Source organism: Anarrhichthys ocellatus, unplaced genomic scaffold (genome assembly GCF_004355925.1).
Source record: "Anarrhichthys ocellatus isolate YVR2014 unplaced genomic scaffold, GSC_Weel_1.0 scaffold32, whole genome shotgun sequence".
Taxonomy (NCBI): Eukaryota; Metazoa; Chordata; class Actinopteri; order Perciformes; family Anarhichadidae; genus Anarrhichthys; species Anarrhichthys ocellatus.
Genome location: NW_022280062.1, coordinates 4,137,446 through 4,164,827, shown reverse-complemented (window position 1 = coordinate 4,164,827; position 27,382 = coordinate 4,137,446). Strand labels below are relative to the sequence as shown.

General features: G+C 41.5%; 2 protein-coding genes across 3 annotated transcripts in view; both read left to right on the top strand.

The window, feature by feature from the left end:
• The first annotated feature begins 1,042 nt into the window (after positions 1-1,042).
• Positions 1,043-15,787, top strand: acvr2ba (activin A receptor type 2Ba). Its single transcript, XM_031865354.1, has 11 exons — positions 1,043-1,552; positions 3,592-3,799; positions 6,355-6,470; positions 6,996-7,147; positions 7,302-7,445; positions 8,808-8,951; positions 9,798-9,946; positions 10,113-10,227; positions 11,636-11,774; positions 12,030-12,160; positions 12,444-15,787. The coding sequence occupies exons 1-11, from the start codon at positions 1,501-1,503 to the stop codon at positions 12,636-12,638; spliced, it is 1,545 nt and encodes a 514-aa protein (XP_031721214.1). The 5' UTR covers positions 1,043-1,500; the 3' UTR covers positions 12,639-15,787.
• Positions 15,788-16,855: 1,068 nt separating this feature from the next.
• LOC116393053 (rho GTPase-activating protein 29-like) overlaps positions 16,856-27,382 on the top strand; it is a 29,708-nt gene continuing 19,181 nt past the window's right edge. The window contains exons 1-2 of one of the 2 annotated variants that reach the window (XM_031864962.1): positions 16,856-17,037; positions 17,684-18,072. In XM_031864962.1, the coding sequence (XP_031720822.1) occupies positions 17,772-18,072 (301 nt within the window). In that variant the 5' untranslated portion in view covers positions 16,856-17,037; positions 17,684-17,771. Of the gene's footprint in view, positions 18,073-27,382 lie in introns of both variants that reach the window. The other variant, XM_031864963.1, reaches the window with a different exon arrangement.

The window sequence follows — 27,382 nt, the reverse complement described above, 5'->3', positions numbered from 1 at the left end:
GCAGTGATATTGTATTGTTATTAATAATATATCTATTTTATTTCATTAACAAGCCTTGATTATTTGTTCTGGTGGACGTGTTTCTTCTTAAGTGGGGAGATGACAAAGGAGAAGCATATCCAATTATTAGTCAAGGGATAATGACTTGAAACTTGACCTTTTTGAAGGAAATATTTATAACAGGTATTGTCTGTTGTCTGGGGGACGTGGTGAGTGGGCAGGCTGGCCAATCCTTTGTCACAAAACATCTTTAAAAAAAAAAGAAGAAAAAAAGTCGTGTCACAATTTATGAAACAATTATGAAAAAACACTATTAAAAAAGAATATCATGTTTGAAAATTTGTCTGGCTGACGAATACATTTTAAATAGCATTTATTGTATCTTGTTACTCCAAATTGGGTCAGCTATTTTTAGCATTGCCACTTATGCATAAAAGATCGTTCAGATAGAAATCCCAAAAATGTATTCAACTATTTGCGGGGCTGAAAGACCTATTTTCAAATTGACACGGACAAAGATATACTCTATTATATCCATAGTATATAAAAATACCATGTTCAAATTTGTGCGTACATGCCAATTGTTTTGGTATACTGAAAATACAATTAAAATAAGGACTATGGTTGACTTTATATCTGGTGATAGTTGTTTCATAGTTAAAACGCTTCAATAACACATATTGCGCGGTCCTTTACGTGTGAACAGTAACATCGGTAGACATTACCTAACGATTGAATTTAAAACCCGGTTTAAATAATAAAAACCGAAAAGTAGACTATAAGAAATACCAACTGTGACCACAGAAAGTGCAAGTGTTACTATCAATTGGAACCGGGACAAATACCAACGTGGAAAGCAAACATCTTCCACAAACGCCTCGTTTTCCTTCCATTCGGCTATTTGATTTTATTTATAAAAAAAAAAAACGTGATAACCATCCATACGTGTCTACAATAAAGTCATTTCAGGCGTGTATCTACGGAGTCGTGTTAAGGTCACACGCTGGCTGCCTGAATTCCCCTCTTTGTGTTTACACATCCGGGTTTCCCTGTTTGCAGCCCATTCCCCATTTAGAAGCCATTTTGGACACAGATCAGTAACATGCATGTAAACCCCGACCGACCTCCCGGTGCAGCGGTGCTACTATTCAAGCGAATAACCTCAAAAAAGAGCGCTGAGCTTTCGTCTCGGGCGGTTTAGCGTCTTCCCGTTCGGTTTTTGGATCCACTTCCGATGCGAAACGCTGCACCTTTTCACGGACTAAACAGTCTGGCAGTCAGTTAACCGCTCCTCTCTTTCTTTTTTTCTCTTGCAACATTGTTGCGGCGTCGCGGCTATTGACACGAGTTGTGGTGGTGGTGGTGGTGGTGGTTGAGGCTGCTGGACGGACCGGAGGCCTGTGGTCGTTTTGATCCTGGACGGATGTTTTGGACAACCTGAGTTTTAATGTTCGCGACGGAAAGCGGGGGGAAATATCTGTCCTGTATTCAAAACGGAACATGTCTTTTTCATGGCTGACTTGTTCACTTCTTCTGGGAACTTTATGCGCAGGTAAGCTGCTATTGTTGGTTCCGAAATTTGCAACAGTTTTTTTTTTTTTTTCTCCCCGAGTCGGAGGCAGACAATTTTTTTTTATTTTGCGCGTGTGTGTAATTATATGAGTTTAAAATGTCGACCAGTGAGCGACTTTACGCGTGTTAGTTGTTGAAACTTTGTTGGCAGTGAATACTGAGGTGTCAGCTGTGGGGATTTTATTCTCTTACACATAATCGCCTCCACAAATCTATTTCATACACGGGAATTACTAAGGCAATAGCTGTCACTTTTTGATTAAAAAAAAAGAAGGAAGAAATGAAATTGAATAAAGCCTTTTATGTTGGTTCATTTCCCCCAAAATATATCCAAATTTAAATCTGTTGCGTCCCCCTCGCCTTTCTCAACGGTGGCAGGAATAGAAGGCAGCAGCTGCACCAACATCCTGAAACCTTATAGGCTTGCATCGCGGGTCTGTTTGTGGTTACAGCCTTGATTTGAAAACACTGTCTGAAAATGATTTTCATAAATCAATGTGCGTTGGATTTGACGAGCCAGCAGCTGTTGTCCTGAATCGAAGTTACTGTTGCACAGCTCCAGTGGGTTGCTACCACGTGAAACTGAGCATGAGGGTTGTTTTTCTTTTGTTTGGCTTTTTTTTTTTTTTTTTTTTGCCTGCGTTTGCAACTCGTACGAGAGGTTTCATTGCGAGTCCCTAACAGGTTAACTTCCCCCCCCAAGCTAGATAGCCCCTATAGTTGCTTCGACAACAACAATATCCACCTTTCCCCACCTCAACTTTTAGTTTTTCCACGAACTACATTTTTCTTTTATTGAGGCAGAGCTGTCTCGTGTGTGCCAAATAGCGCTGTAGCTAATGCCTTTATGGTTTATAGATTAGGGCTCGGAGTGTATTGTAAGCTGGCTTCTCCAGAATTCATGTTATGGTGTAAGCCTCGGTAAGTGACAGAGGGAGGGGGTTGGGGAATGATCTTGTAGTAAAAGTCCTCCCGGATCATGTGACCACAGATATCAGAAACGCCATCTCTTGCTCACACACACACATCACTGCTGTGTGTGTGTGTGTGTGTGTGTGTGTGTGTGTGTTTGTGTGTGTTTGTCCTTACCACTTTCCTTCCTTCCTTCCTTAATAATGACCATGATGTTTGGTCATTGCATGCATCCCTATATGCTATAATAAAATCCATTGTATGCTTCTGGACAACTAGATGCATGTTGTGTGAGTGTGTACGTGTGTGTGTGTGTGCGCGCGCGCGCGCGCGCGCGCCTGTAATGGGTTGGTGGGGTAACACTGGGGGATGGGCGGCCTCCTATAGGCAGGGATTTAAAGAGACATCCACTATTTTTTCTGTGAACAAAGATTAGGCAAGAACGTCCAAGCGACACTGTGAACGACATGTACAGCATGCTATCTGCTTCAGTATTCATCAAAAACACGTCTTGCGTGTGTTGCTTGAGTGTGTCCAACGTTTAATCCACAAAGAGGAGTGATAAAAACCCTTTTTCAATTGTGTAAACCGCAGGAGACTGACAGCTATTGTTGTATCTCAGGCTTGGTGAGGGAAACTATTTCCTGTTAAATGACAGTAAAAGCCCTTAAAGGAGAGAAGGTGTTATCTGTCTCTCCAGATGTGTTGCACTCCAGCAGGATACAAGAGTCTTTATCTATGGAAGTAGCATCCCGGTGTGCGGCGTGCTTCTATATCACATGAGGGCATACCATTGTCTTTCTATAGCTAATTAAATTCTGTCATTTTTTTCCCCCTCCTTTTTAGTTGTTACTCGCTGAAAAGATGGTTTGGTGAATGGGATTACGCCGAACTACTATTCAGTAACAATTTCTTAGCCCAGAGGAAACTCCCTTCTTACTACAGAGAGCTCCCAAACTTGGCCGCGTGCCAGAGTGATGATAGAGGCTTTGCTCAGAGATGTTTCTTCGTGGCATCGAGCGGATCCTTCGCCATATGTCTGTGCTTCCGCTGTTGATTTTCAATTCATTACGATGTGAGCTGACTGAGGCCTTCTGTCCTTCTCAGGGTACAGTCTGGGCGAAGCAGAGACCCGGGAGTGTGTGTACTACAACGATAACTGGCGTACGGAGAGGACCAACCAGAGCGGCTTCGAGCGCTGCGAGGGCGAGAAGGACAAGCGACTGCACTGTTATGCCTCCTGGCTGAACTCCTCAGGGACCATCAAGCTGGTGAAGAAAGGTTGCTGGCTGGATGACTTCAACTGCTATGACAGGTCGGATCACCGAGTGGGGTCATCGTGCACTTCCATTTATATTTTAGGCATCTGGCTCGCACTCAGAGCGACTGGCAGCGAGTACAACACAAATATCTGCCTCAGTACCCATCTCTAGTTCAATACATCTATATTTCTTAGACCCGGGACCATTTTTTTGCCACAGAAATTAATCATCGAATGGTGAAACTATTTGTCAATAAGCCAATGAACTGAAAATATTGGAAATATTTGCTGGTTTTGGCCTCTCCAATGTGAAGACTAGCCGTTTTTCTCCTTTTTTTAAAAACATCTCTGTAAATGGAATGTGTTTGGGCTTTAGTCTTGTGGTTGGACAAAACAAGGAATTCAAAGATGTCATCTCATCAAAACAAGTAGTTACAATAACATCTCACGCTTTGGTAACATTTAATGGGCATGCAAACTTCACATAAAACATGACATAAAATGTAGATATCCTGGATATATTACCAAGGTAACTGTGGTTCATTTGCATATAGATGTTTTTATTTTTATTTAAATGTATTTGCAGTGCTTTATCACCAGTATAAATCTCAACACACATTACATACACTCAGTTGCCAGTTTATTATACAGAGAGGTGTGTCTGCTGTATAACCGACCCTCATTGATATAAATGGGGTGGACAAAATAATAGAACCGCCTGTCAGTATAATGCGATACAGTTCAACAGCACCACAAATGACATCCTCCAAAATGATCGTACAGTTGAATCAACACCTCTTTCAAACGGTTTCAAGCAAAACTGAACACGGGATTTATTGAAAGGCTGTTGTTGTATTAGACTGCTTTATCTTTGGGTAGGTGTACCTAATGAACTGGCAACCGAGTGTAAGTCACAGCACACATTACACAAGTTGGCAAACAAAGACACGTCTGCGGACACTGCACACGTACACACTGCACATGACACTAATATTAGATTGCTATAGGGCTGTAATTGACACTTAATTTTAACTATCAATTAATCTGTCTAGTCTTTTCTCAATTGATTGTAATCTAAAAAAAATTAAAACTTGTGAAAATTAAAAAATGCCCGTTGCAGTTTCTCAGAGTCCAAAGTAGCACATTCTAATACCTTGTTTTTTCAACCTCGCAGATATTCAATTTTCAATAATGTAAAACAGAGAAAAGCAGAAAATATACACATTTAAGTATCTGATATCAGCATATGTATAACATTTGTTCTTGTAAATAACAAACAAGTGAGCTCTCAATTAATTAAAGGCAGAGGCAAACCGGGAGGCACACAGCCTCCTGAATCCACACATGCAAGCAAGTGTCTCTCCACACACAGAATACTCAGCACAGCCTGTCAAATGGAAATTATTTTATATATTTCCCGGTACAAAATGTAAGGCCAGCCAAACAGGTTGAGGTATGAAAATTCAATTTCCGATCTTGATATAGAACCAGACTCTATTAGATGGGGGAAGTGATTTCCACATGTATGAATTGCTGTTTGGTAAATGCTCTGCAGCCAGCAAGAGCTCACATTCATTCTTTCTGGGAGTAACCAGATAGTCTGCATCTGGACATGGACGGTGCAGAGTACAGCTCAGTGTCCACAGCCTGATGATGGCGGATAGATATGGTGGCACTGGGCCACTCAGGATTTGTAAGTCAGGAGGAGAATTTTAAACTGGCTTTATCAGCAGCCAGTGCAGAGCTGTGTGGCACGATCAAACTTTTTAGTCTCCAAAATGCTGTGGCTTGAATATTAAACAAGCTGGAGACCTCTGGCGGCTCATGAAGGCAAGCTGGAGAAAACGTAACTCTAATAATCGGCCCCAGAATACATATCCGTGCGTACAAAGAATTAACTATTAGCTGCCAATAGAATCGGGTTTTAGCGTTTCTATTTTTTTATATTTGCTAAGGTAGTTCTAAAATTGAGCTGCAGGTTTTTTTTGAGAATGTCGGGATAAATTTGAGCACTATTATGAGTGTTTATTGCCCCAGAGGGAGATTTGTTTTCAAAGTCAGTTTAACACCAAAACATACAGATAAAGACATTAGTCCACAACGTCTTCATGTATGCGTTCATCCATCCCAGCTCATGACTATGTCAACAAGGCAGTATGTTCGGGGCTGCTATTGCAGAAGGGACTAAACCGCTGCGTTAATCTGAGTGAAACGCCCCATGGTCTGACAGTTCCTTAAGTGTTCTGTATGTTCATAATCAATGAGGTTAATAAGACAACATCTTCCCATTGAAAGAGACTGTGCTTATTTAAGTACCCAATAGAAGTCTTTGTTGGTTGATACACTGGCAATGTTACCAGTATCCACTACCAAGGAGTGCGTGGGTTAAAGCCAGAGTCCTGACAATAAACAGGACAAATATTTTTCTTTGATACAAGATTCAGATGCTCACCTGCTTGGTTCTTGATGTCTTAAATCACAAAATGCTACTTTAGTTTTACTATCATGATGTTTTAGCCCTATTGTTAATTATTGAAACTGCTCGACATCTTTGTTGTTTGGTTTTCGAAGCAATAACGTAGGTGTGTCATCTGCTTTTTTCTTTTTAGGCAAGAGTGTGTCTCCATGGAGGAAAACCCTCAGGTCTTCTTCTGCTGCTGCGAGGGCAACTACTGCAATGAACGATTCATCCACCTTCCTGACATGATTGGCAGTGGCAACCAAGGTGAGCCGCAAATGCATCTCACATATAGTACAAGTGAAAAATAGGTCTTTGGCTTAGCTTTTCCCCTCCGATTAGTGGGAGTGAAGCTTAGCCCTGCATCTAGCAGTAAAAAAAGCATCATGTGTATCACACTGATGCATGTTACACAGCCTTTATGATTTTTTTTTTCCTTTTAAATGATGCTTCGTTATAAGAGATGTGTTAATTTACCTTCTTGACATTTTACTTTTCTTTAAAATGCCTTTTTAATAGACGAATAATCTTTTTTTGCATAGTCCAATACTGATTTTCAGTTGACAAAAAGTAGACTTTAAATCCATTATATCTTGCCTATTTGTTTTTACATTTACTGCCTGTACAGTGACTCAGTCAGTTATGATCAAGGTTGGAAAATCTCTAGATAAAATGTTACACGTCTCTTTTAAAATCAGGTCATAGAGTCCGTGAGGGACGTCAGTAATACTGCATACAGCCTACAACGGCATAAAGCTGACATGCTGTAATTATTCTGTTCCGCCCCGACAGTGAAAATCCGGCCTCCACCCCGAGTGCCGTCCCTGCTCAACGTGCTCGTGTACTCCCTGCTGCCTCTCTGTGTGCTGTCCCTGGCCCTCATTCTGGCCTTGTGGATGTACCGCCACCGCAAACCTCCCTACGGCCATGTGGACCTGAGCGAGGTGAGAGAGGCCATATACCCCAGCCTGACTCTCGTTTAAAGTAGTAATCTGTGGCGCAGAGAGATCAGTCTTTCCCCGCATGTTTGTTTCTGCACTGCTACGCCTCATCACCCCATTGTTACATTCCTGTAATCTTTCCTTGTCTGTCATTCAGGATCCTGGAGCGACTCCTCCATCCCCCTCACTGGGTCTGAAACCACTGCAGCTGCTGGAAATCAAAGCTAGGGGGCGCTTTGGTTGTGTTTGGAAGGCCCAGTTGATGAGCGAATATGTTGCTGTAAAGGTCTTCCCTGTGCAGGTATGTCAATTAATTCAAAGCGTTTTCATATTGCGGACTGCTGCTTTGTAGCTCCAGTTTGTGTATTAACATTAGATTTGAGTCACAGTGCTGAGCATCCAGTTTGTTTTTTCCCACTAAGACTCCTAACCATCTATATTAATAAATATCCTGCCTGTTGCACAATATAACATTTTTTAACCCATTACTCAAGTTGGGACTTGTATTGCCAAATCTCGGTACTCTTAATGTCAATTGTCCCCGCAAAATATATATGTGTATGAAAATATAAGATATTGGACATTAACACGATAATAATAATAGCTATTATAGCAAATAAACAAATAAGACATGTTATAAATAACACTGTAAAACACTCTGCCTGAGGATCTGAGGCCGCGTCCCGACTCATAGAGCAGAAATTCAGCGTTGTAGCTAAGGGCCGAACCATCAACCAGGGAAGTGAGGCTTGAACAGGGCTGATATGATCTTCATCTATTTGTTGAAAGCCGAGCTGCTGCATTTGTACCCGCTAGAGGTGCAATATAACTTATAGTTACAATAGTCTAAATGAGAAGAGGAAGAAAGCATGGACGACCTTCTCGAGAGTCCAGAGGGAACGGCCTGATCTTTAAGATTCTCCTTAAATGGATACAAACATGACTGTAATTTAGTTTTTCAAAAGAAAGGTAGCTGTCAAATATCACACCCAGGTTTCTGGCTGCAGGTTAGACATTGAAGAGAATAATCCAAGATATACATATACCAATATAACTGATATTTAAGATTTTTGGTTCAAAATGTACAAATTGTGAAAGGAGTTATGTCATTTCTAGCTACCGTCTTTGTTGGGAACAGAAGTACAACTACCATTGCGTCGCTACTGTAACGGAACCCCCTTCGACCAGCCCTGCTTCCTTTTTCTTTCAATGCAGTTGTCAGGCAGTCACCACCACACACTTGACGTTTCACCCTTGTGTTGTGCCTGCATGCGCTAAGGGGCGGTCGTTGCTTTGTCCTCACACAACAACACTGTCATCATCTTCAGACTGTTTTTGTTTTTAAGATTATACAAGACAGAGGTCACAAAACCGACCAGTAAGACAACAGCCCCATTTGTTTTAGACCAGTGCTGAAGGCGGTTAAACGGTTTACGAGGTGCAAGTTAAAAACATTTTGGCTTTTGTTCAAAGATCACTGCATATATAGGTTTTTTGAAAATCAGATGCTTAGCACTGGGACTTGAATGTGATGTTTACGCACGAGAGGCACCAACTAGGGCTTTGTTTTAACGTATAAGAAAAGGACCCCATTGTTTTCCAACGTGCTTCTGCAAATCACGAAGACCTAAACACTTTCTGATCTGCTTGTGTGCTCATATAGGATAAGCAGTCGTGGCAAAACGAGCGGGACATATTCGTGACTCCGGGGATGCGTCATGAAAACCTCTTGCGTTACATCGCTGCAGAGAAGCACGGCACCAACCTGGAGGCGGAGCTGTGGCTTATCACAGAGTTTCATGAGAGGGTGAGTGTATATATATATATACATCTATATATATATCTATATATCAAATGCATGGTGAGGTGTATAGGGCATCTGTGTTTACTAGAACTGCTGAACAGAAGAGCATCACAGCTTTTAATAAAGTGGATATTATTACTTATGGCAGGTCTGCAATACCCAGTATGCCTTAAAGTGATATAGTTGTGTTGCTTAGATGTATTCAGTGTATTACTTAAGCATGTAGTGTGAAAATAATACAGGTAATTATGTTGATTACTACGAGCATTAAAAATGACAGGAGTACTGTGTGTGTGCCTGAAATTATACTGTATGAATAAACACCTCCAGGCTACCAAAATATATTCTTCATTGGTTTTCACAACAACAGTATTAATACATCAAAACAGGATTAAACAATAATTACCATAACCACAAATGAAGCATTTGTGTAATGACATTCACGGCTTGTCCTCGAAGCACCTTCTATTCATGGCAGCGGCACAAACATATTTAGTTCCGGTAATTGTCTGGGTGCCATCTGTGCATGCGTCATCTGTTTGGTGTAATTTTTTTAATGATAATTTAAGCTATATTGTTTGAATTTAGACGCCTCTGGTAATTCTTTCAGACGACGCTACTCGGCTGGCAAATGAAATGAAACGCAGGACCAAAAACAATCTATTCCAGGGTTATGGTCGGCTAACTCTTTGGACGCTAACAGCTGATTTTCTGAGAAATGTATTCAATTCGATTGTTGTGCAGTTATTATTCCTTGTTCCTGAATTGTGTGTGTGTGTGTGTGTGTGTGTGTGTGTGTGTGTGTGTGTGTGTGTGTGCGCGCGCGCGCATGTGTGTGTGTGTGCGCAGGGCTCGTTGACAGACCACCTGAAGGGTAACAATGTGAACTGGGGTGAACTGTGTCACATAGCAGAGACCATGTCCCGCGGCTTGGCTTACCTCCATGAGGACATTCCCAGCTACAAGGGAGAGGGGCCCAAACCCACCATTGCACACAGGTAGAGAACACAAACTGTTCCCGGCTTTCCTGAATCTCTAAACACTAAAACATGCGTTTGATTTTTAGTACTGCTGTCTTCTGCTTGTGCATGATTTAGTAATTTTGCCCTTAAAATCCATGGGTTAATATACAAGACTAAATTTGTCCTGAAATGAATTTTCCAGGGACTTCAAGAGTAAGAATGTGATGGTACGAGATGATCTGACTGCAATCATTGGAGACTTTGGGCTCGCTGTACGATTTGAACCAGGAAAACCTCCAGGAGACACTCATGGCCAGGTATCACTTCTCCACTGGTTCTGATTTCCACATTGGCACGCTGATGCAAGTCTGAGTAATTGTCACCTGATTTCTCTGAAATGTTCAGAAAGGACTCCTATGGGTTACTGGGTTTCATATTTATACTTTATTTATTTTGTGGAGGTTTTCCATTTTGACATAAAAAAGTTTCTTCTGTTGATCAGTGTAAAAAAAACCAGCTTCAATAACCCAAGGGACAAATGTAAAAGTCGGTGTTTTTATAAGTTAAGAATAATGCTCATAGAGGCAGTTTCCCATTGAAGGGCTTGACATTGAGAAATGGTAGTAATAAGTCATCCGAAAATAATTCAAAAGTGTTTATTCTGGCTGCAGAATAACTTGATAAGTTTGGAGATTGCTGCTTTAAGTAGAGCCAGTTTACCCAGCAGCAGAGCAGGGTGCTGTTTGATACTAAAGCATCGGTTTGTGTTGCTTTAACTGGAATGCTTGGCAACATTAAGTGCCTGATCAGACCTGATTTGCGGTTTGCTGCAGCTTCTTTTTTTAATTATTGTTGCTAGGCAACCACCGAAAGAGCACTAACGTTAGCTTTAACACCCCGAACCATGACCTTAAAACCATGAGCTCTCTGCTACCTAATTCATTTGAAAACACACACATATTGGCCGAGCGGCACAAGTACCGTATTTTCCGCACTATAAGGCGCACTGGATTATAAGGCGCACCTTCAATGAATGGCCTATTTTAGAACTGTTTTTATATATAGGGCGCACCGGATTATAAGGCGCATAGAATAGAAGCTACTACTGTTCAACAACCCACTGTTCGAGTTTGTCCTCTAACTGTGGCCATCTCGCTTTGTTCCCTCGGAAACTCTTTTTAGTCTTCTTTACTTGGCACAGGTCATCTTCTTGCTTCCTCCACTTCCGTACCATTGATTCATTAATGTTGAATTCTCTCGCTGCTGCTCTATTCCCATGTTCGGCTGCGTAGCTGACAGCCTTGAGTTTGAACTCAGCGTCGTAAGCGTGTCTCTTGAAAGGTGCCATTTTGGGGTCTTTATACACACAAGTGGTGTTGGACTAGGAGTAAGCACAGTACCGGTGTTTACCGCTATTACTTCGGCGTACCGCTATTACTTCGGCGACGCCCCTGACTACGATAGCCGTAATGCTGCAAGTGGTGCGGCTTTGTAGTTTACCAGTCGTACTGAAACATTTTGACAGAGCGCCGTGTACAACCAGTATAGATCAACCAATTAACCAATTGATCCATATATAAGGCGCTCCGGATTACAAGGCGCACTGTCGTTTTTTGAGAAAATTAAAGGCTTTTAAGTGAGCCTTATAGTGCGGAAAATACGGTACTCTTCAGGAACACCATTCATGCCCATACTCACGTATTCTTGAATCCATTGTCCTGCCAGGTGGGTACGAGGCGTTACATGGCTCCAGAGGTGCTGGAGGGAGCCATCAACTTCCAGCGAGACTCCTTCCTGAGGATAGACATGTATGCTATGGGCTTGGTGCTGTGGGAGCTGGTGTCTCGCTGCACAGAGGCAGACGGTGAGTCAAACGGTGCAGGAATGCTGCTTGGCCCACAGGTTGAAAGGTCACTGCTTCAGGCTGACCTAATAAACAAAGGATTAGTTTTCGTTTTTGCCTGGGAAAGCCATCCGTTCTAGGTTAAAAGGTGTAATGTGGGGTAGTTTAAACAGAGTGCAAGTTTCAGCGTTTCAAAATCCAGATGCTGCACTGTTTTCTTAACCTCTTTGTGTGACGCTTTCCATCCTGTGCCCCTTACTGCCCCCCCCCCTTCAGGTACAGTTGGAGAGTACATGCTGCCGTTTGAGGATGAAATAGGCCAGCATCCCTCCCTGGAGGATCTGCAGGATGTGGTCGTGCACAAGAAGATGCGTCCAGCCATCAAGGACTGCTGGCTCAAACATCCTGTGAGTAACAGTGGAAGAATAGCTCCCGCAGTTTCAACAGCAATGCCAGGATATCATGCATCCTTTTTTTTTTCCAGTGAACACAGCTCGATGATCTGAGGTCATAAACAGTTCTCTGAATTAGTTATGTTTTTGTTGTTGCTATATCTTATATCTACACCTTATGGTCACAGGAAAAGTGAGAGATTTCTGTCCTATGACAAAAAGAAGTGCCCTTTTTTAATAAAGTAAGAAAATAGAACCTCAGACTTCCTGTGCTAAAACTTCTGCTTTGCGGCTACAGGGTCTGAGCCAGATGTGCGAGACCATCGAAGAATGCTGGGACCACGACGCAGAGGCGCGATTGTCTGCTGGTTGCGTGGAGGAGCGCATCGGCCAGATCGCCAGGACGATCAGCAGCACTACCTCAGACAGCCCCGTGTGCATCGTGATGTCGCTCACCAACGAGGACCTACCTCCCAAAGAGTCCAGCACCTGAACGGGTGACCACCATCCATCTGAGCTCCTGACTTTTTATTTTTCAAATCCAAACTCGGCGGATCTCCGTGAATATTTAAAAACATTTTTTTTTTTAAAACAACTACTAGCAACTTGAATGCAGCTGCTATTTTATCCCACACTGGTAATTTTTTTTATTTTTTTATTTTTTTTGGGTGTTGAAAGTCAGATCTTACTAACACATCCATCTGCTGTAGTTTTGAAGTAGTAATAAGTTATGCGATGGGCACATCTGATAACACCCGTGTGTCGAATCTTAAATGTCGTCATTACCTCATGTATTTCTTTCGTGTTAGTATATTTTTTTATTACCTCATAAGTTGTTATCTTGGTCGTTTTCCTGTCTTGGTCATGATCGTCGGCGGCCAAATTAAATGAACTTTTGCTCCAAACCTCGGACGACGTGCTGCACACCTCGGAGGAACCGTTTTGAGACTGTTAGACAAAATACATTCATCTTCCTCAGGGGTCGAAGCTTCTTGATTTCTAAACTCGAGTGTGCTCCCTTATTTTAAACCTGTGAATGCCTCAGAATGGAAAAAAAAAAGATTTTAAAACATCGGAGCACAGATGTGTTTATCGCAAGAGAGGAGCTAAAATGGGAGCTGAGCAGTAATATTGGACATTTGCGACTTTTTGAAGATTTGGGACGATCCTCTTGTCCCCGGGGAGCTACCTCTCAGGTATCCAGTGGGCTTCTTTGGAACATTTTCTCTAAGTTGAGAGCCAAGCTATCCAGCTAGCTATCATGGACATATTCCTGGATTCTATTTTGTTTTTTTAATTGTAGAAATTCAGAGTTACTCCTTTGCCAGTGCCAGGGGCATTGACGGATGCTGTCTGGAGTTCCAATGTTACACATTCTTGATTTTAACTGTCTTGTCTGTGAATGATTGTGTGTGTGAATGATTGTGTGTGTGAATGATTGTGTGTGTGAATGATTGTGTGTGTGTGAGAATTTGAAGACTAAATGATGTGCGATGGATAGAGTGTGTTTTTAAAGTAAGAAGCATGGGCAGATAGTTGGGGTTTATCCTTGCGAGGGCCATACTTGAGTAAGCAACATGTCTGTTTTTCATTTTCATGGGTGTTTCTTCAATAGACTCAGTCGGACACCAGTCCCCAGATACCTCAAGTCACTGTACATCATGCAAGGAGAGCTCAAATGGTTGCCTTTGTCTCAAATGCAATGCCATAGTTGTACCATAACACGAATACCATACATTGAATGTCCGTTATGCTGCTGTGACTATTCCAGGATACTCAAGGATTTGTAGATGTACATGTATTCTTTGTTGATATAACGCTAATGATATTATTGTGAGGCTAATATTCTGTTTTTGTGTGTTTTTGTTTTTTTGACTGGGTAAGCCCTCAGCTGCTTACTCCTCCAGACTGACCTCAGATATTCTGACAAGTACCTCAGGCTTTTTCTACAATGTATATCAAGTTGTGTTATGTATTTTATTGTGTTTTAGTAGTTGAGATATTTTATTGCCGGTTGGGCCTCTTTGTCTGTGTTCTTTTATTTTATTTTATTTTTTTTCAAAAGAGCCTGACCAGTCGTCGCGGTGTTAATGCTGTACAAACCTAAAAAGAAGAGAGGCAGATTCTTGTAAATAGACCTGTTCACACAGTTGCCGAACACTAATCTGTTTTGTTTTTTTTAATTCAAAAGCAGGGCATTATTGTTTTCATTTCACAGAAACAGAAAGGGATTTCTCAGTTCCACCTCTACATATTTAACAGTCATTTTGACAACCAGCCCTGTGATATTTTATATATATATATTATTTTTTTTTCCAAGAATGGTAGTTGTGTTGCTGATTTATATTAATAACGGTATCAGTTCCTCTGAATCAGAAGCTGTGTAGGTAGCACTTGCATTAGAAAGCTTAGTGTATATATATATATATATATATATATCAACAACAAAAAAATCCCTGATGGTTAGGTGCTGGCGGCTTCTGTGATTGGCCACTTGTTAGAAATGCCCGTTTTTACAGTATTACCTCAATAATTAACCCGCTGATGTGATGTTCAGAGCTGTTCGGTGATATTTAAACCACGTTGGACGACACACAGGCTCATCTGTTGTGCTTTGGTAGGTGTTGTGAAAGATGGTGATTTTAACAGTGCTCTGTGACGCTTGCTCCTGTGCAGTTTTGGTAAAGAACTTGTGGGTTGGGTTGGGTTCGGGGGAGGGGGGAGAAAAACCATCAATCCATACCGACTATTATATATAGAATCATCAACTCTGTGATTGAGTGATAATGCATCCCCATTGCGAATCATGTAAACAGTGGCATGTGCGTGGTCCAAGAGTCCAGCAATATTTATTATACAGCAATAGTCACTTGAATATCGTAGTTTAAGTAGTTAAACTCAGATGTGACTTAGCAGTTTTCTTTTGTGGATCAATAAAGTGCATCTCATCACACCTGGATCATGTTCTGATGGAGACACATGTTAAAACCTCTTAAACGAATAAATGCTGTGGGTTTAATTTCTGTGACAGCTGAACGTGACCCAGGTGCTTTCACATATTGTGCCAGAAAAACAACGATCACGAAGGAAAATCTGCCGTGACCGTTCGTTACCTCCAAATGCTGTCTTACACCCAGCTCTTCTGAACAGAAAAACCTGTTACCTCGTGCAGTACCTCGTTAGTAACACTAACAAGGAGTCAGTCTCATCTTCAAAACAAAAAAAGGAAAAGAAAAAAAAAGAATTGTGTATATATTAACTTGACAAATGTAAAGGGTTTCTTCCTTTTCATGTGTGAATCAAAAACATTTTTTATTTTTTATTTGCAGTCAACATATTGCTCATTTGTCATTGTGTGAATGGGGGTTTGACTGAATAGTGTGACCTTCCCTGTTTATGTGAACTGTGTGTGTGTGTGTGTGTGCGCGCGCTTGCGGCGTGTGTGGGTGTATGTTGGTTGGTTTCACTAAAACAGTACGAATGGTAACTTTATCTGTGTGTTGAGATGCTTAGAAATATAAACTAGATGAGAATACATCCATCTTTTTGTATATTGAAATAAAGACAAACACTGATTAACCATGCAAACGGAAGTCGTTTTTCTTCAGTTCACATCAGTTTCACCATGTTTAACTTTCATGACACATCACCTCAACATAATACAAAATAATTAAATTACAAAAAGATTTTTAATGCCATTAGCAAGACATGTATTAGAGGCTTTACTGTTTAATGCAAAACCTTTGTAAGTGCATGTTTTGTGACTGTTCTGCATAGAATTATACAGTAGTGTTCTATGGTTACATATAGACACTAGATGGCAGCAGTGGTGCCAGTAGTTTGGTTTAGTACATTTTTTTTGTCTGGGGCAATACCCATTCATCAAAACTGATCAATTGGTATTGCACCAGACAAAAAAACAGACATTGATCAAAACTCTGATATATATTCTACAATTGTTGGCAAGACTTACGCATGTGAGTCAAACATGTCACTATTATTGCAGAACAGGAACAGAACAAACATATTCCATACATTCAAATTGTGCCCAGTTTCAATATACAGAAATAATATGTCAAAGGTAATATGGTACATATATTAGTAGCCTATGTAGTTTAGGCTACTACTAAGGACAATAAATTGACTGTACTACAGCATTGGAGGCTTGTTTTTAACCAATATAACAGATGAGAAAGGATCTATTTCAGCTAAGAAATGGTGAATGCTTAGCATACCTGCTCTTTGTGTCAAAGAATGCTGCCATTGAAACAAAAGGTAATCCAAGTGGGCGCTAGTGTATATTACAAGACCAATGGAAGGTGTGGCAGATTTGTCACACAAATGTTACAAATGTGAAATGCTGATTTATTTAGCTGTAAAACAGCACTATGTTCTTGCAAAGGTTTGACTACATATTTCAAAATATATGTGGTTTTTCGAACAATCCAATTTAAGTTGACATGGTTTGCCTCTTAATGTCACATATTTTTCGGCGAGATAGAAAATGACAGTTAGTGTCCTCTCAAATTAAAGACGCATTCAATAAAAATCCAATAAACTTTCTCGGCAAGTTAATGATAACTAATCCAGTTCGATGAGTTGACTAAACGTCCGCCCGCACCGGAAGGCATCACGGCTCCATTCCTTTTAGAAGATCTGGCCAATCACAACGCGTCTGCGCCGTCACGTGGCAAACCGACTACTAAATTACGATTGGGTTGAGAGTTGCTGATTGTAGGCTACTCTCCGATGTACAGTCACTCAAAGCGGGTTAACCGTTCTTGGAGTTTATGTGTTTTTTCTAACGGAAATGCTTCTGCGTTTTCACGGTGTCCATTAAATAAACTTTTGTTCGGATATCGTCGCCATTATGTCAAAAAACTGCAGAGCAGGTGAGCGTAAAGTAGCGTTTTTTAGCTTTGCCAGCAAAGCAGTTTATGACCCCGGTCGACAGCATCACTTTTTCACTGTAAACCGTCCGGAAAAAGACAAGTTTCAGGTTGTTTTGAATTTTAAAAAAAAACTTTCACTGGTTTTGTAATTAATTCCCGAGGCTTTTCTTTGTTTTTGTTTTTTTTAATGTGTTTATTTTTGTTAGTATTTACTTTTTATTGCATTGTGTGGCAATGCTTTTATGTATTGACAGATAACGTTATTTTACAAACAAGCTACCGTTCTAACCATTGAAACGTTAAAAGGAAACTTTCAAAGACACTGACTGACAAAACGGACCGTAAAAGAGTAAATAATGCTTGTTGTAAACTCTAAGCTTCACTAAAGTTTCTCTCAAAAACAGATAAGTCACGTGAGTGGAAAGTTGAAGTGAACTAACGTTAACAGTTACAGGACACATGGATTTGCTGTGTTGATTAGATTTTGTATTTTGAGTACATACTTTTGGTTCTCTGTTATTACTTTATGTGTAAATTAACAGGACTTTAACAATCCAGTAATCCAGTAGATTCATGAGTTTAGGAAGGAGACTCTCAGACACACAATGGCACACATCATTTTTACCCATCATTCTCTGTCTTTCAGCCAAGGACCAGGGGCAGCGTGTTAAGTTCAGAGGCTAGCTGGCCTGCTGTCCCCCTTGTGAAGGGTGGCAGCTGGAGTGGCTATTGGGATGCTACGGAAGAGCAGCAGCAGTAGTGGTGGTGGTGGCGGTGGCGGTGGGACTAAGCATACCCAGGGTCTGCCACGACATCACTCCAAGCCTCACGTAGGATCTCTGTCAGCTGGATCCACCAAGACCTGGGACATGGGCCGCAGCTCCAAGAACCCAAATCCTCTGAGCAGCATGGGACTGACGTCCCGCCTGGTAGGGGCACCGGGAGTGGATCCGGAGTACGTAATGCATCTGGTGAATGATGTACGGGGGTTCGCCGATGTGCTGCTCAACCTCAAGGAGGCCTTCCAGTGTCCAGGTGAGTCCAGCTTCAGGGCGAGCTGGAATGCGGAGGTGATTGTGCAGGAGCTGTAGAGGTCAGGGAAGTGGAGTACCATAAAGTGACTTGGTTGAAGAAAGAAAATCCACATGCGGATACTTATGACTCATAATCAATGTTGCATATTCAGTGGGATTTAGGGGTTATAAGCTTATGAGATTTTTTTGCATCACATTCCACTTGCCTACCTTTACTTAAGTCTGGAATTCTTACACATCTTAGATATTCTTTCATTGAACCCCAGATAGTGTGGGGAACATGTTGCATTAAGGTGATGGTCGAGGGAGCAATATCGTGATAACGGCAATACTTGTCCCACTTGAGTAAGTCCTCAACTTAGAGGAGAGGCTACGGATTTCCCCTTGTGTAATCGCTGACCATTTTTTAGAAAGGAGCCATGGATGCTATAGATAGCTAAAATTCTCTGCCAGCAAATTCCATTGTAGATACACTGGGAATGTATTGACAAGCATTCATGTTGTCTTTGTTTGGACAGTTGTCCACAGGAATCACAGTTGCAAAACTCACCAACACACTTTTTAAACAGTGTACCAGTCAACATTTCCTTTCACTCGTAGGTAGTATGTATCACACCGACACCGTCCCTCTTCTGCTTTGATGCCTTCTCGACTAACACCCACAAAACACAATCATGGCAGTATAAAGGACTAAACGTCCAGGAAGGCTCTAGTGTGTTTTTGCAGTGTTACAGATAGATAAGTAAAGCCCAAAGTTTGCCATTGTGACAGACGGCCAGAACCACCTGTGTAGTGTCAGTTCACAGTGTGATAACGGGCCTCACCGCTAACATGCTGGAGCACTTGCAAATGTTGTTGGCCTCTTAACATCTACACAAACCCACACACTGCTACACGTTAGCGTGGCAGACACCACAGCAGACATAGGTTACTTACTCTCTCTCTGTTTTTCTCACATGGCTTTGCTCTTGTTTGCAGACGCACTCAAAAACTCCACCCACACAAAATGCTCACATAGTGTTTAACAAGGCTCCACAGAAGCATTTACTGATAGTAGCAAACTTACTGTTATCACATAAGCAGTGTAGTTTTTAAGTCATTAATCATTTATTCTATTAGTTGTCAAAAAATAATGATCCCTGAACAAAGTTTTTGTTTTGTCCACTTGGAAACATTAGATTTTTAATTAACTTAATCATTTAAAAACTGATGTAATATGTTTATCATTTATTGTCATTGTGAGCAGACACACCCTCTGATTTAGCATTTTGTTGTCTGTATTACTCTAGCGGTATCACCGACAGAGGTATTTCCTTCTGTGGAATCAATAATGTGAGGCTTCCACTATTACTACTCCTGCTATTCTGCTAAAAGACACATACCTCCACACAGATTCACACATGCTGGGGTCCCACTGCAGGTCTGGTAGTGGGAGGGAGTTGTTTAGCCATTCCTCTAGCTGGAGGAGTGAGGCCCCTGTGAGTGAGCCCAGGCTTGCGTCGTGCTGAGTGTCTGAGCCATCACAAAAACATTTGGGATATTCGCCTCCCCTTAAACAAGAGCTCTTATTGAGCAGGTGGGGATGACATCATACCATATGACCCTATAATGTCATTCAGCTCTTTGTGATTTGGACCAGTGGTTTATTTTTCTTATTCTTTTCTCGGAGACACAAGCATCTCAGTGCAACAGCTCATGCAAGATGCTGCTACTGTGGTTTGCCTTCCAGTCAATGGTAAACATTGAGTCATTTTCATTACTCATTTGTAACAAAGACTGGTGGAAGATGGTCGCAGTTTAAATCAAATCCAAGTCAACAGTCTGCCTAGCTTTAAATATACAGTGATCTGCAACAGTAAACCAACCCTGAAATATGTGTTTATACATCCATAATTAGATTGCATTAATGATTTTACTGTTTTCGTCTAAGGGGTCAGGGAGGTTACACAGTCTGGGAAGAGCAACAGTCAAAGTCTGCTTTCTATTGATTTAAAACAGGCTATGTCCCTATGTTGGTAAAAGCACATTAGATAATATCATCCATAGCAGTCTATTGCATTGTCCATATTACTAACTTAAAAGGGAGTCAAAATTCTAAATAATTAAACTCAAATCCACATGAAAAATGCTTCTTCTTTGTTAAATTAAATTAAATAGAAAATGTCATGTATGGCAATTACATTTAGCCTGTAGGTGTCTAAGACATTTTGTTTCATTTTCATTTAAAAAGCTGCATTTTACATAAGTGACCACCATAGTGGTTGTTCCTCTTTTAATGACTACATAGTAGCATAATGGAGATGTAAAATGTGTTTCCTAAAAGAAGATAAGCAGCAGGTCTCAGTATGTGGTTGATGAAAGCTGCAGGAATAAGGTAATGAGGGAAGAGGTTAGCGAGGCGCATGCCAGATCTCGTGTTATTCTTTTCATATTTGGAAAGGTCTGTCACTGGAGTACAGTGTGAAACCGAGACAACGCGTACGCCTGTAAGGATGTGGCAGCGTTGTACTCCTCGCAGTGTGTGTCTCATAGCTCCTCATACAAAGAAAACAGAGCTTAGCTTGGAAGATGCTTATTTTTCCTCTTCAGACACCTGCCAGTTCTTTAGCTGGAGGCCCATGCACGCAGCATGTTCGGTTGACAGAAACCCACAGGGGGAACTCCATAAGTGACCATAAGCTTGAGTTGACTAGACCCACCACGTTCGCACCCACAACATCACATGTCTAGATTCGCCCCCCCCCCCCCCCCACCCCCAGGGTCAGATGGTGGTGTAGATTTACACTGTTTCTCATAACTGGGAGCTCAGTCACTGTGCTTGCCAGAGTTGTTGCCCAACAATAGTCAAGCAGTCAAAGAATGTAACCCAAGAAAAGAATGCAAGGCTGTATGAGTTTTGACTGACTCTGTCAACATGCTGTCCCGAGATGAATTCTGTCCACTCGCACCAAGCCCCACCAGGAAGAGCGCCGGGCTTTGAAGCAAATTTTACGTAGTGACCACATGGTGGAATTAATATTTCCGCATCCGTCACGTGACGCCATGGGCCCCAAAATACTTTCCCCCCCCATCAGGTGAATCAACTTACAAACACTTGCATAGTCCGTATTTAAATGATTAGGTCCTTAAAGTTGCCAAATGCACTTATACCCAAATCCAGAGTTATTTTCCTTTGTCCGTTCATGTGAATGAGAACGAGGCTGGACCGAGGGCTGGCCGGCGTAATTAAAGGAAACGTTAGTGCGCATGCTCTATGGGCCCATGGATGTGGTAGTTGGCCAGAAGATCTGGGTAATTTAATCAGAATTTTATACTTAGAAGTCAAAGTTTTTTCCTTTCATAAGAATAAATGGTGCGCTGTATCCAGTTCTCTTCATACATCCATGACTCGCACATAATAACACACGCCGTTGGATCACACTCAACATTTATATTCAGTTGTTTATCCATAACATTTCATTTAAATTGACCCCAATTTGTAAATAGCAAAATGTTAACATGTCAATTTTGTTAACAGCTTGTGGTCACAAAATGGACCTGAAACATTTTCCAGTTCCCCAAAATGTATACTTTCAAAAACTGAACGCACACACAATCCTACAGTGGTGCATCAAAGCTCTCAGTGAATTTTTGTGGTATCAGTATGTGATTGTTGTCAACAGTGTAGTCAAACCTTTTTCTTCTATCGGAATAACTCAAGCACACACAGTGTGGCCAAACATTAGATCGTGACTGGTATTTTGAACAGCATCAGGGCCAATATGAGAAAAGAGAAAAAGAATAAAAAATGTCATATCGTTGTCTTAATTCAGACATTTTGTTGCTTTGCAGAAGACGGCTTGGTTAATGGTTTTAATCAGGTTGAAAAAGGAGTCGTCTACACGCAGCCGAGCTGCTGTCCCCCTCCCATCCCCCCCGCTCTCCTGCATACTCGGCATTCCTTTAGAACAAATGTTCACTTGTAGCTTTAGAGCCTTCAATAGACTAATGCTAGGTGTGAGGCAGATTGACTATGAATACTCTGCTAAAAATAAGATTTGTGGTCATAAATACAACTCACCAGAGGCAACACAGTCACGCTTGTTATTTATTTGTAATTCTCATGTCTGGAAAAGTAGAAATTTCATACCAATTTTTATGGGATCCAAGGGAAATATCTCCCAGTTGCAGTCCCTGTAGCAGATTAAATATGGCATCATATTTCTGAGTATTGACTCAATATTTAGAACCTGATCACAACATGTTGTGTGATAGTCATGAAGAGTAATTTCACAAAAAGCTACTGTTGCGCAAGCTCATGTACTAAGCCCTGTTTACCATAATTTGACATCCTTGTTTTGCTTTTATTTATGTAACCACACAAGAACAGAACAAGTGTACATTTCACAACTGTCTTGTATATTACAAATGTGCTGAAACCAAACAAAAGGAATGTATGTTGAGAAAGGTCTGTTGGATGTTATGGAGAGTGTACAGGCCAAGAGAATGTTGAGGTTTTAACTTTAAATGGCTTTTGTTACAACAACAGATCGGGGAAACTGTATAGATTTCTATTTCCATGAATATTCTTTTACGACTTATTTAAGCCTTTCCGCCTCAGGAGGAAAAGAAAGAGAAAAGTGCTTCACACCAGGTCCTTTACGGTTCCACTTCAGGGTTGAACAAACAGCTCACTGCATAGCTGCAGAGCACGAGGTTTAAAGCTTATTTCCCGCAGATGAACAGAAAATGTTCTGCATACAGTGCAATGCTATGTGAGGTGAGGTATTACATGTCTGCAGCTGATGCAGAAGTCCTTGTTTCATTATGAAAACTGTGGCTTTTTGTTTTTGGTGTCATCATGAAACTCTGATAAGATCTGGCTGTTCTCCAGTTAAACAGCGTTGTTCTGTATTTCAACAGTAACGGTCTGTATCTGTGTTGTTGTCGGAACTCTTTTTCTTTTTAGAGGTATATGATAAAGTGTTTGATTGTATCTCACAGGGACTCGTTTACCTTGCTACTGATTGTAATACAGTTGTTTACTCATGGACTTGTTCATGTCATTAGATTCCGTCTATCCTGTTCTTTAAGAATGAGGCCAATTTTCAAAATGTAACCAACTTCAAACCTTATGTACTGGCCACCACACACTCTCTTAAAAAACATATCCAGCAACAGCCACCACAAATATCTCCCCTTCTCACACAAGTGCCCCTTTGCCAACTGAAGTGGACACTTTGCGGGTGGTGCCTTCAATCGAAAGAAAAGACAAATTCAAGCACATAATAGTTTAATGGCCTGCTGCTCTTCGGAGAAAGAAAGGAGAGATTTGTTGGGCAGTAACTTTCTCCTGTGATGCTGAAGGATGTTTTTTGCAAGCTTGTGGTCGGGGGGGTGTGTTTCCTGGGGTGGGATTTATGGTTATGGGCTCTGGATGTTTGTGTAGGAGATTGGTCATGGCGAGGGGTGGATTGGCCAGTGGAGCTCCTGCTAGAAGGGGAGGAAGTCACTGCTGGCCATTGGGGCCGACCTGCTGATATTTACAACGGCGGATCAGGCCTGAGTGGAGACGGGTCTGAGGCTTGTGGTGCTTTTTCGTGAGTCGGACTTGTTTTTTTGTAGCGTACCAAAAAACGGCCAATGTTATGCTTGGTCAGCTTTGAATTGAGAGACGCACAAGAACCCCAATTATGCCTGACTCAACATATTCTTAGATCCCTTGTTTCACACGTCTGGAAGAATGAGTCATTTCCGTTGCCCAATACAACACACATTCCCATGCTGTGGTAAAGTGACATCATTCCTTCAGCTAGGTGGAGATTCATCATGAAGTCATCCCGAGATGCTCACGGGGCATCTGGGTAATAAAACTGGCTAACAGTACCAGCCCTTCTTTGTTACCAGTGCCATTACAACACAACATTCACAACTGAGCCTTGATTACTGTTATTATTGTGTATGAGTAGTTACTTTCTTCATGGTCTAATACTCTTGATTTGTGCTGTAATCTTTAAGCAGTGATTAATGCGCACAAGGTTTTATTTCCTGTTTTCCTTTTTCTGCTTTGTCTCACCTGATACCCTGTGACAGACTGTGTGCTGATTCAAGAATGCAGTCTTATCATGCACCTGCTGTATGGTGCCCCTTCAAACATGTAATGAAGAGTCAGCCTGACTGTGAAGCCCAGACCTCACAGAGTGTAGTTCGATAATAGGCTTGAGAGCAGGTAACTGTTTATGGAGTGCCTGCTGTTTACCGTCTGTGTGATGTCTGGGGCCCACTTTGTCTCCAAACAAGGACAGAGAGGCACCCAGCAAAGCTGTGTTTGTTTGGACGAAGGGGGGGGGGGGGGGGAGAGAATTAGTGTTTGGAGATGGTTTCCTGACCAAACAATTCCACCTGTTGCAGGCAGCTCAACAATTCAAGTGTGAGTGTAGTGATAATAATAATAATAATAATAATAATAATAATAATAATAATGGCCTCCTTGGCCTTTCAGTAAAGCCCTGCGGCTGTTTCCCAAGCCGCACTGTGTTACCAGAGCTGCCCGGGCTTGTTTTGTGTCGAGCAGATCGCATGTGTGACAGGCCAGTTGATTACCTGTTGTTATCAGTGGGGGGGGTGGGGGGGGGGGGAGTAAAGGCTGTAACCTCTGTCAGGCCACCTGAAGATTTGGATTAGATTGGTCAATCTCTGCACCAGACACACAATGACCTTCGCTAGACACAATGGGACCCCCCCACACACAACCACAAAAGGGGAGACATTCATTTTAAAAAGGCAATTGTTTGAGCTTCTGTATTGTGCTAAAGTTGAATCACCACTTAAACCTGCTTAAAAGTCACACTCAAACACAATATGTGTTATGAGTAAAAAACCATTTGTCTGTTCTACTATATTAAATGTGTTCTTAGGCAGCGGTCTCAAACGTTCAAATACTAGAACTATTTTTCAGCGTAACTTTTATTTCCTGAAAAAGGAAAGAGGTCTTGATGTTGCAGAGGATAAATGAAGCAGACCGAGCGTGAAGCGTGGCTGTGGGACACTAGCTCATCCCACCGCTGTAAAGAAAGCGGAGGCAGCCTTGAGCTGCGTCGGCGTTGGCAGGGGGTCCTCCTCTAAACAATACGGCCCCACTCTTTGCCTCAGTGCTGTTATCGCTACCAAAACAATGGCATGGCCCCCACAATTGGCTGCAAATTTCTAGTGGGCTTTTTGATGCCATTGTTGTGGCAAAACCACTCGCCACTGATTTCTTTTTTTTTTTTTTGATTTTTTTTTTTTTTTTTGATTTTGTTTTTTTTAACCAGCTTTCTCTCAGCTGTCTCACGCTGCGGTGAGCACAGATCCTCTCATACAATTCAAAGGGCAACAATGGTGGTGGTTGGTACGAGCTGTCACACCAAAATCTGACTTTGTTTTGATAGCTTTATTCCCATTTCTGATTGTTAAATACAATTCCTTTGTTTATTTTTTGTAATTTGGGTTTTTTAGGGTGATGAATTAACATTGATCTAAGTAGCCTGATTGCACATTGACTGTGCTGACATTCACATGCACAATGTGGAGGTTATGTGACATGCACACACATTTTCTCCCTCATGAAATGGTTTAAATAAAAAGAAAGAAACTGTGAATAAAATGTGAATCCTTAATTTGAATTCAGCATCTGCTGATTTTTTTTTTCATGGTCTATTTATATTGTCCTTCATGCAAAGTCCATAATTAGCCTAAGTAAGTCTAGAACTATGACTAGGACTATGTTTAACTGCATACAAAATACACTATGCTTCAAGTGTGCCTCCCCTCTCCAGTTCTTTTGAAGTGTTGAGCAAAAATGTTGCTAGAGTCGATGCATGACGGATAATGTTTTTAACACCCAAATGAGCTCCGCTCTCATTAGTATGATGGACATGATCTCCGTTTGCTGAAGCTCGCTGTCAGTATATCATTAATTGAAATTGCTGGCTGCTATTTGTTTGTTTTTGCTGCTCCATTGTTTTAACTCTGCACACTGGATCTTTTTGACAGCTGGCAGCAGATGACGGTAAACAAAGAATACAGCCAATAATGACAATCTGTAAAATAAATTTAAAAAAGCTGTGATTGGCTTCTGTTCCAATCCAGCAGACACCCCTCCGTCTCTGTTGCCACAACATCACAGCTATTGATATTTCCTCACAATTGCACGCCCATCGTTTTTTTGAAGAACAGATTAGTCCAATTAAATCCTCCTCTTTTGAAAGGAAAGGGAAATTGGTGATCCTAACCAACGTTACTGCTGTGATTCCTCCAGTAATGCTCTGCTTCTCTCATGCTAAGAGAACATTCTCAGGTGTGGACCTTGTTGGGACTGGCTCTCACATGCTAATGGTCAAAACCACACAGGTCTTTGATAAGAACATCTTCAAACGTCACTGAGCTAAGCAAAAATACCTCAATGACCACAACTGAGTGATAAAGGTTAAAGGGAAGGGGAGGGATACGTAATGAAGGCCCATTGTCAGTAGGGAGGGGTACCTTGAAGTGTGTGTTACAGGTTCAGGGACCTCTCGCCCCCCCTCCCCCTCTACTCTACAGGACACATTTTCTCTAATCCTGGGGGGGTGGGGCTAGGGACAGAGTTTGGTTAGCTTCTAATCAGCTAGATTGACCCTGGTGTTGCTCTTGTGTCCTGTAATTGTGTGTATATGTGGAGTGTCTTCAAGTCTTCTTTATGTTCTGTTCCCTAGTGATTCATTGTGAAAATCTTTTCTTGCCTGGTGTCATATTATTGTCTATCTCTCCTGCTGTTCTTTCTAAATAGTGTCACAGATGGCCAGACAGACCCTATGTCTCAGTTGCGGATTATGTGTCTTCTACCATGTTTTATACGAGCCAAACGAGTGTGTGTGCGTGTTTGTTTGTGTGTGTGCTTTTGAATAAGAGAGGAGTCAAATGGGCCACACACACACACACACACACAGGCTCTCATTTTCACACCCTCTGTAATTCCTTTTAACGTTCCAATAAATTCAGTCTCTCATCTCATGCTACTGCCTGGTGGGGTGGTCTTGATGAAAAACAGACCACTTCCAAAACAGTGAGTTCGACATGAACTCACCTATTGTCTGGTGCCAACTTGCAGAGCCTCCGCTGATTAGCCTGCATCGGAGCGGGACAGAGACCATCTTCCCCTCCTGTTTGGACAAGATTCATCGTGTGTCACTTTTTTCTTTTTTTCTTTTGGGCTTTTATTTCCCCCAAAGCGTTTTATTGTCTGTGAAACACACTGACACTGATTTGAAGAGCCTTCTTTCAAATACATAAATACAGATACATGGTGTACT

Excerpts from the sequence above, each read along its gene's own strand:
- acvr2ba (XM_031865354.1), top strand. The coding sequence starts at position 1,501 with ATGTCTTTTTCATGGCTGACTTGTTCACTTCTTCTGGGAACTTTATGC. Across the intron at positions 3,800-6,354 it reads GACTTCAACTGCTATGACAG|GCAAGAGTGTGTCTCCATGG; the intron begins GTCGGATCACCG and ends TTTTCTTTTTAG. Across the intron at positions 12,161-12,443 it reads ACTGCTGGCTCAAACATCCT|GGTCTGAGCCAGATGTGCGA; the intron begins GTGAGTAACAGT and ends TTGCGGCTACAG.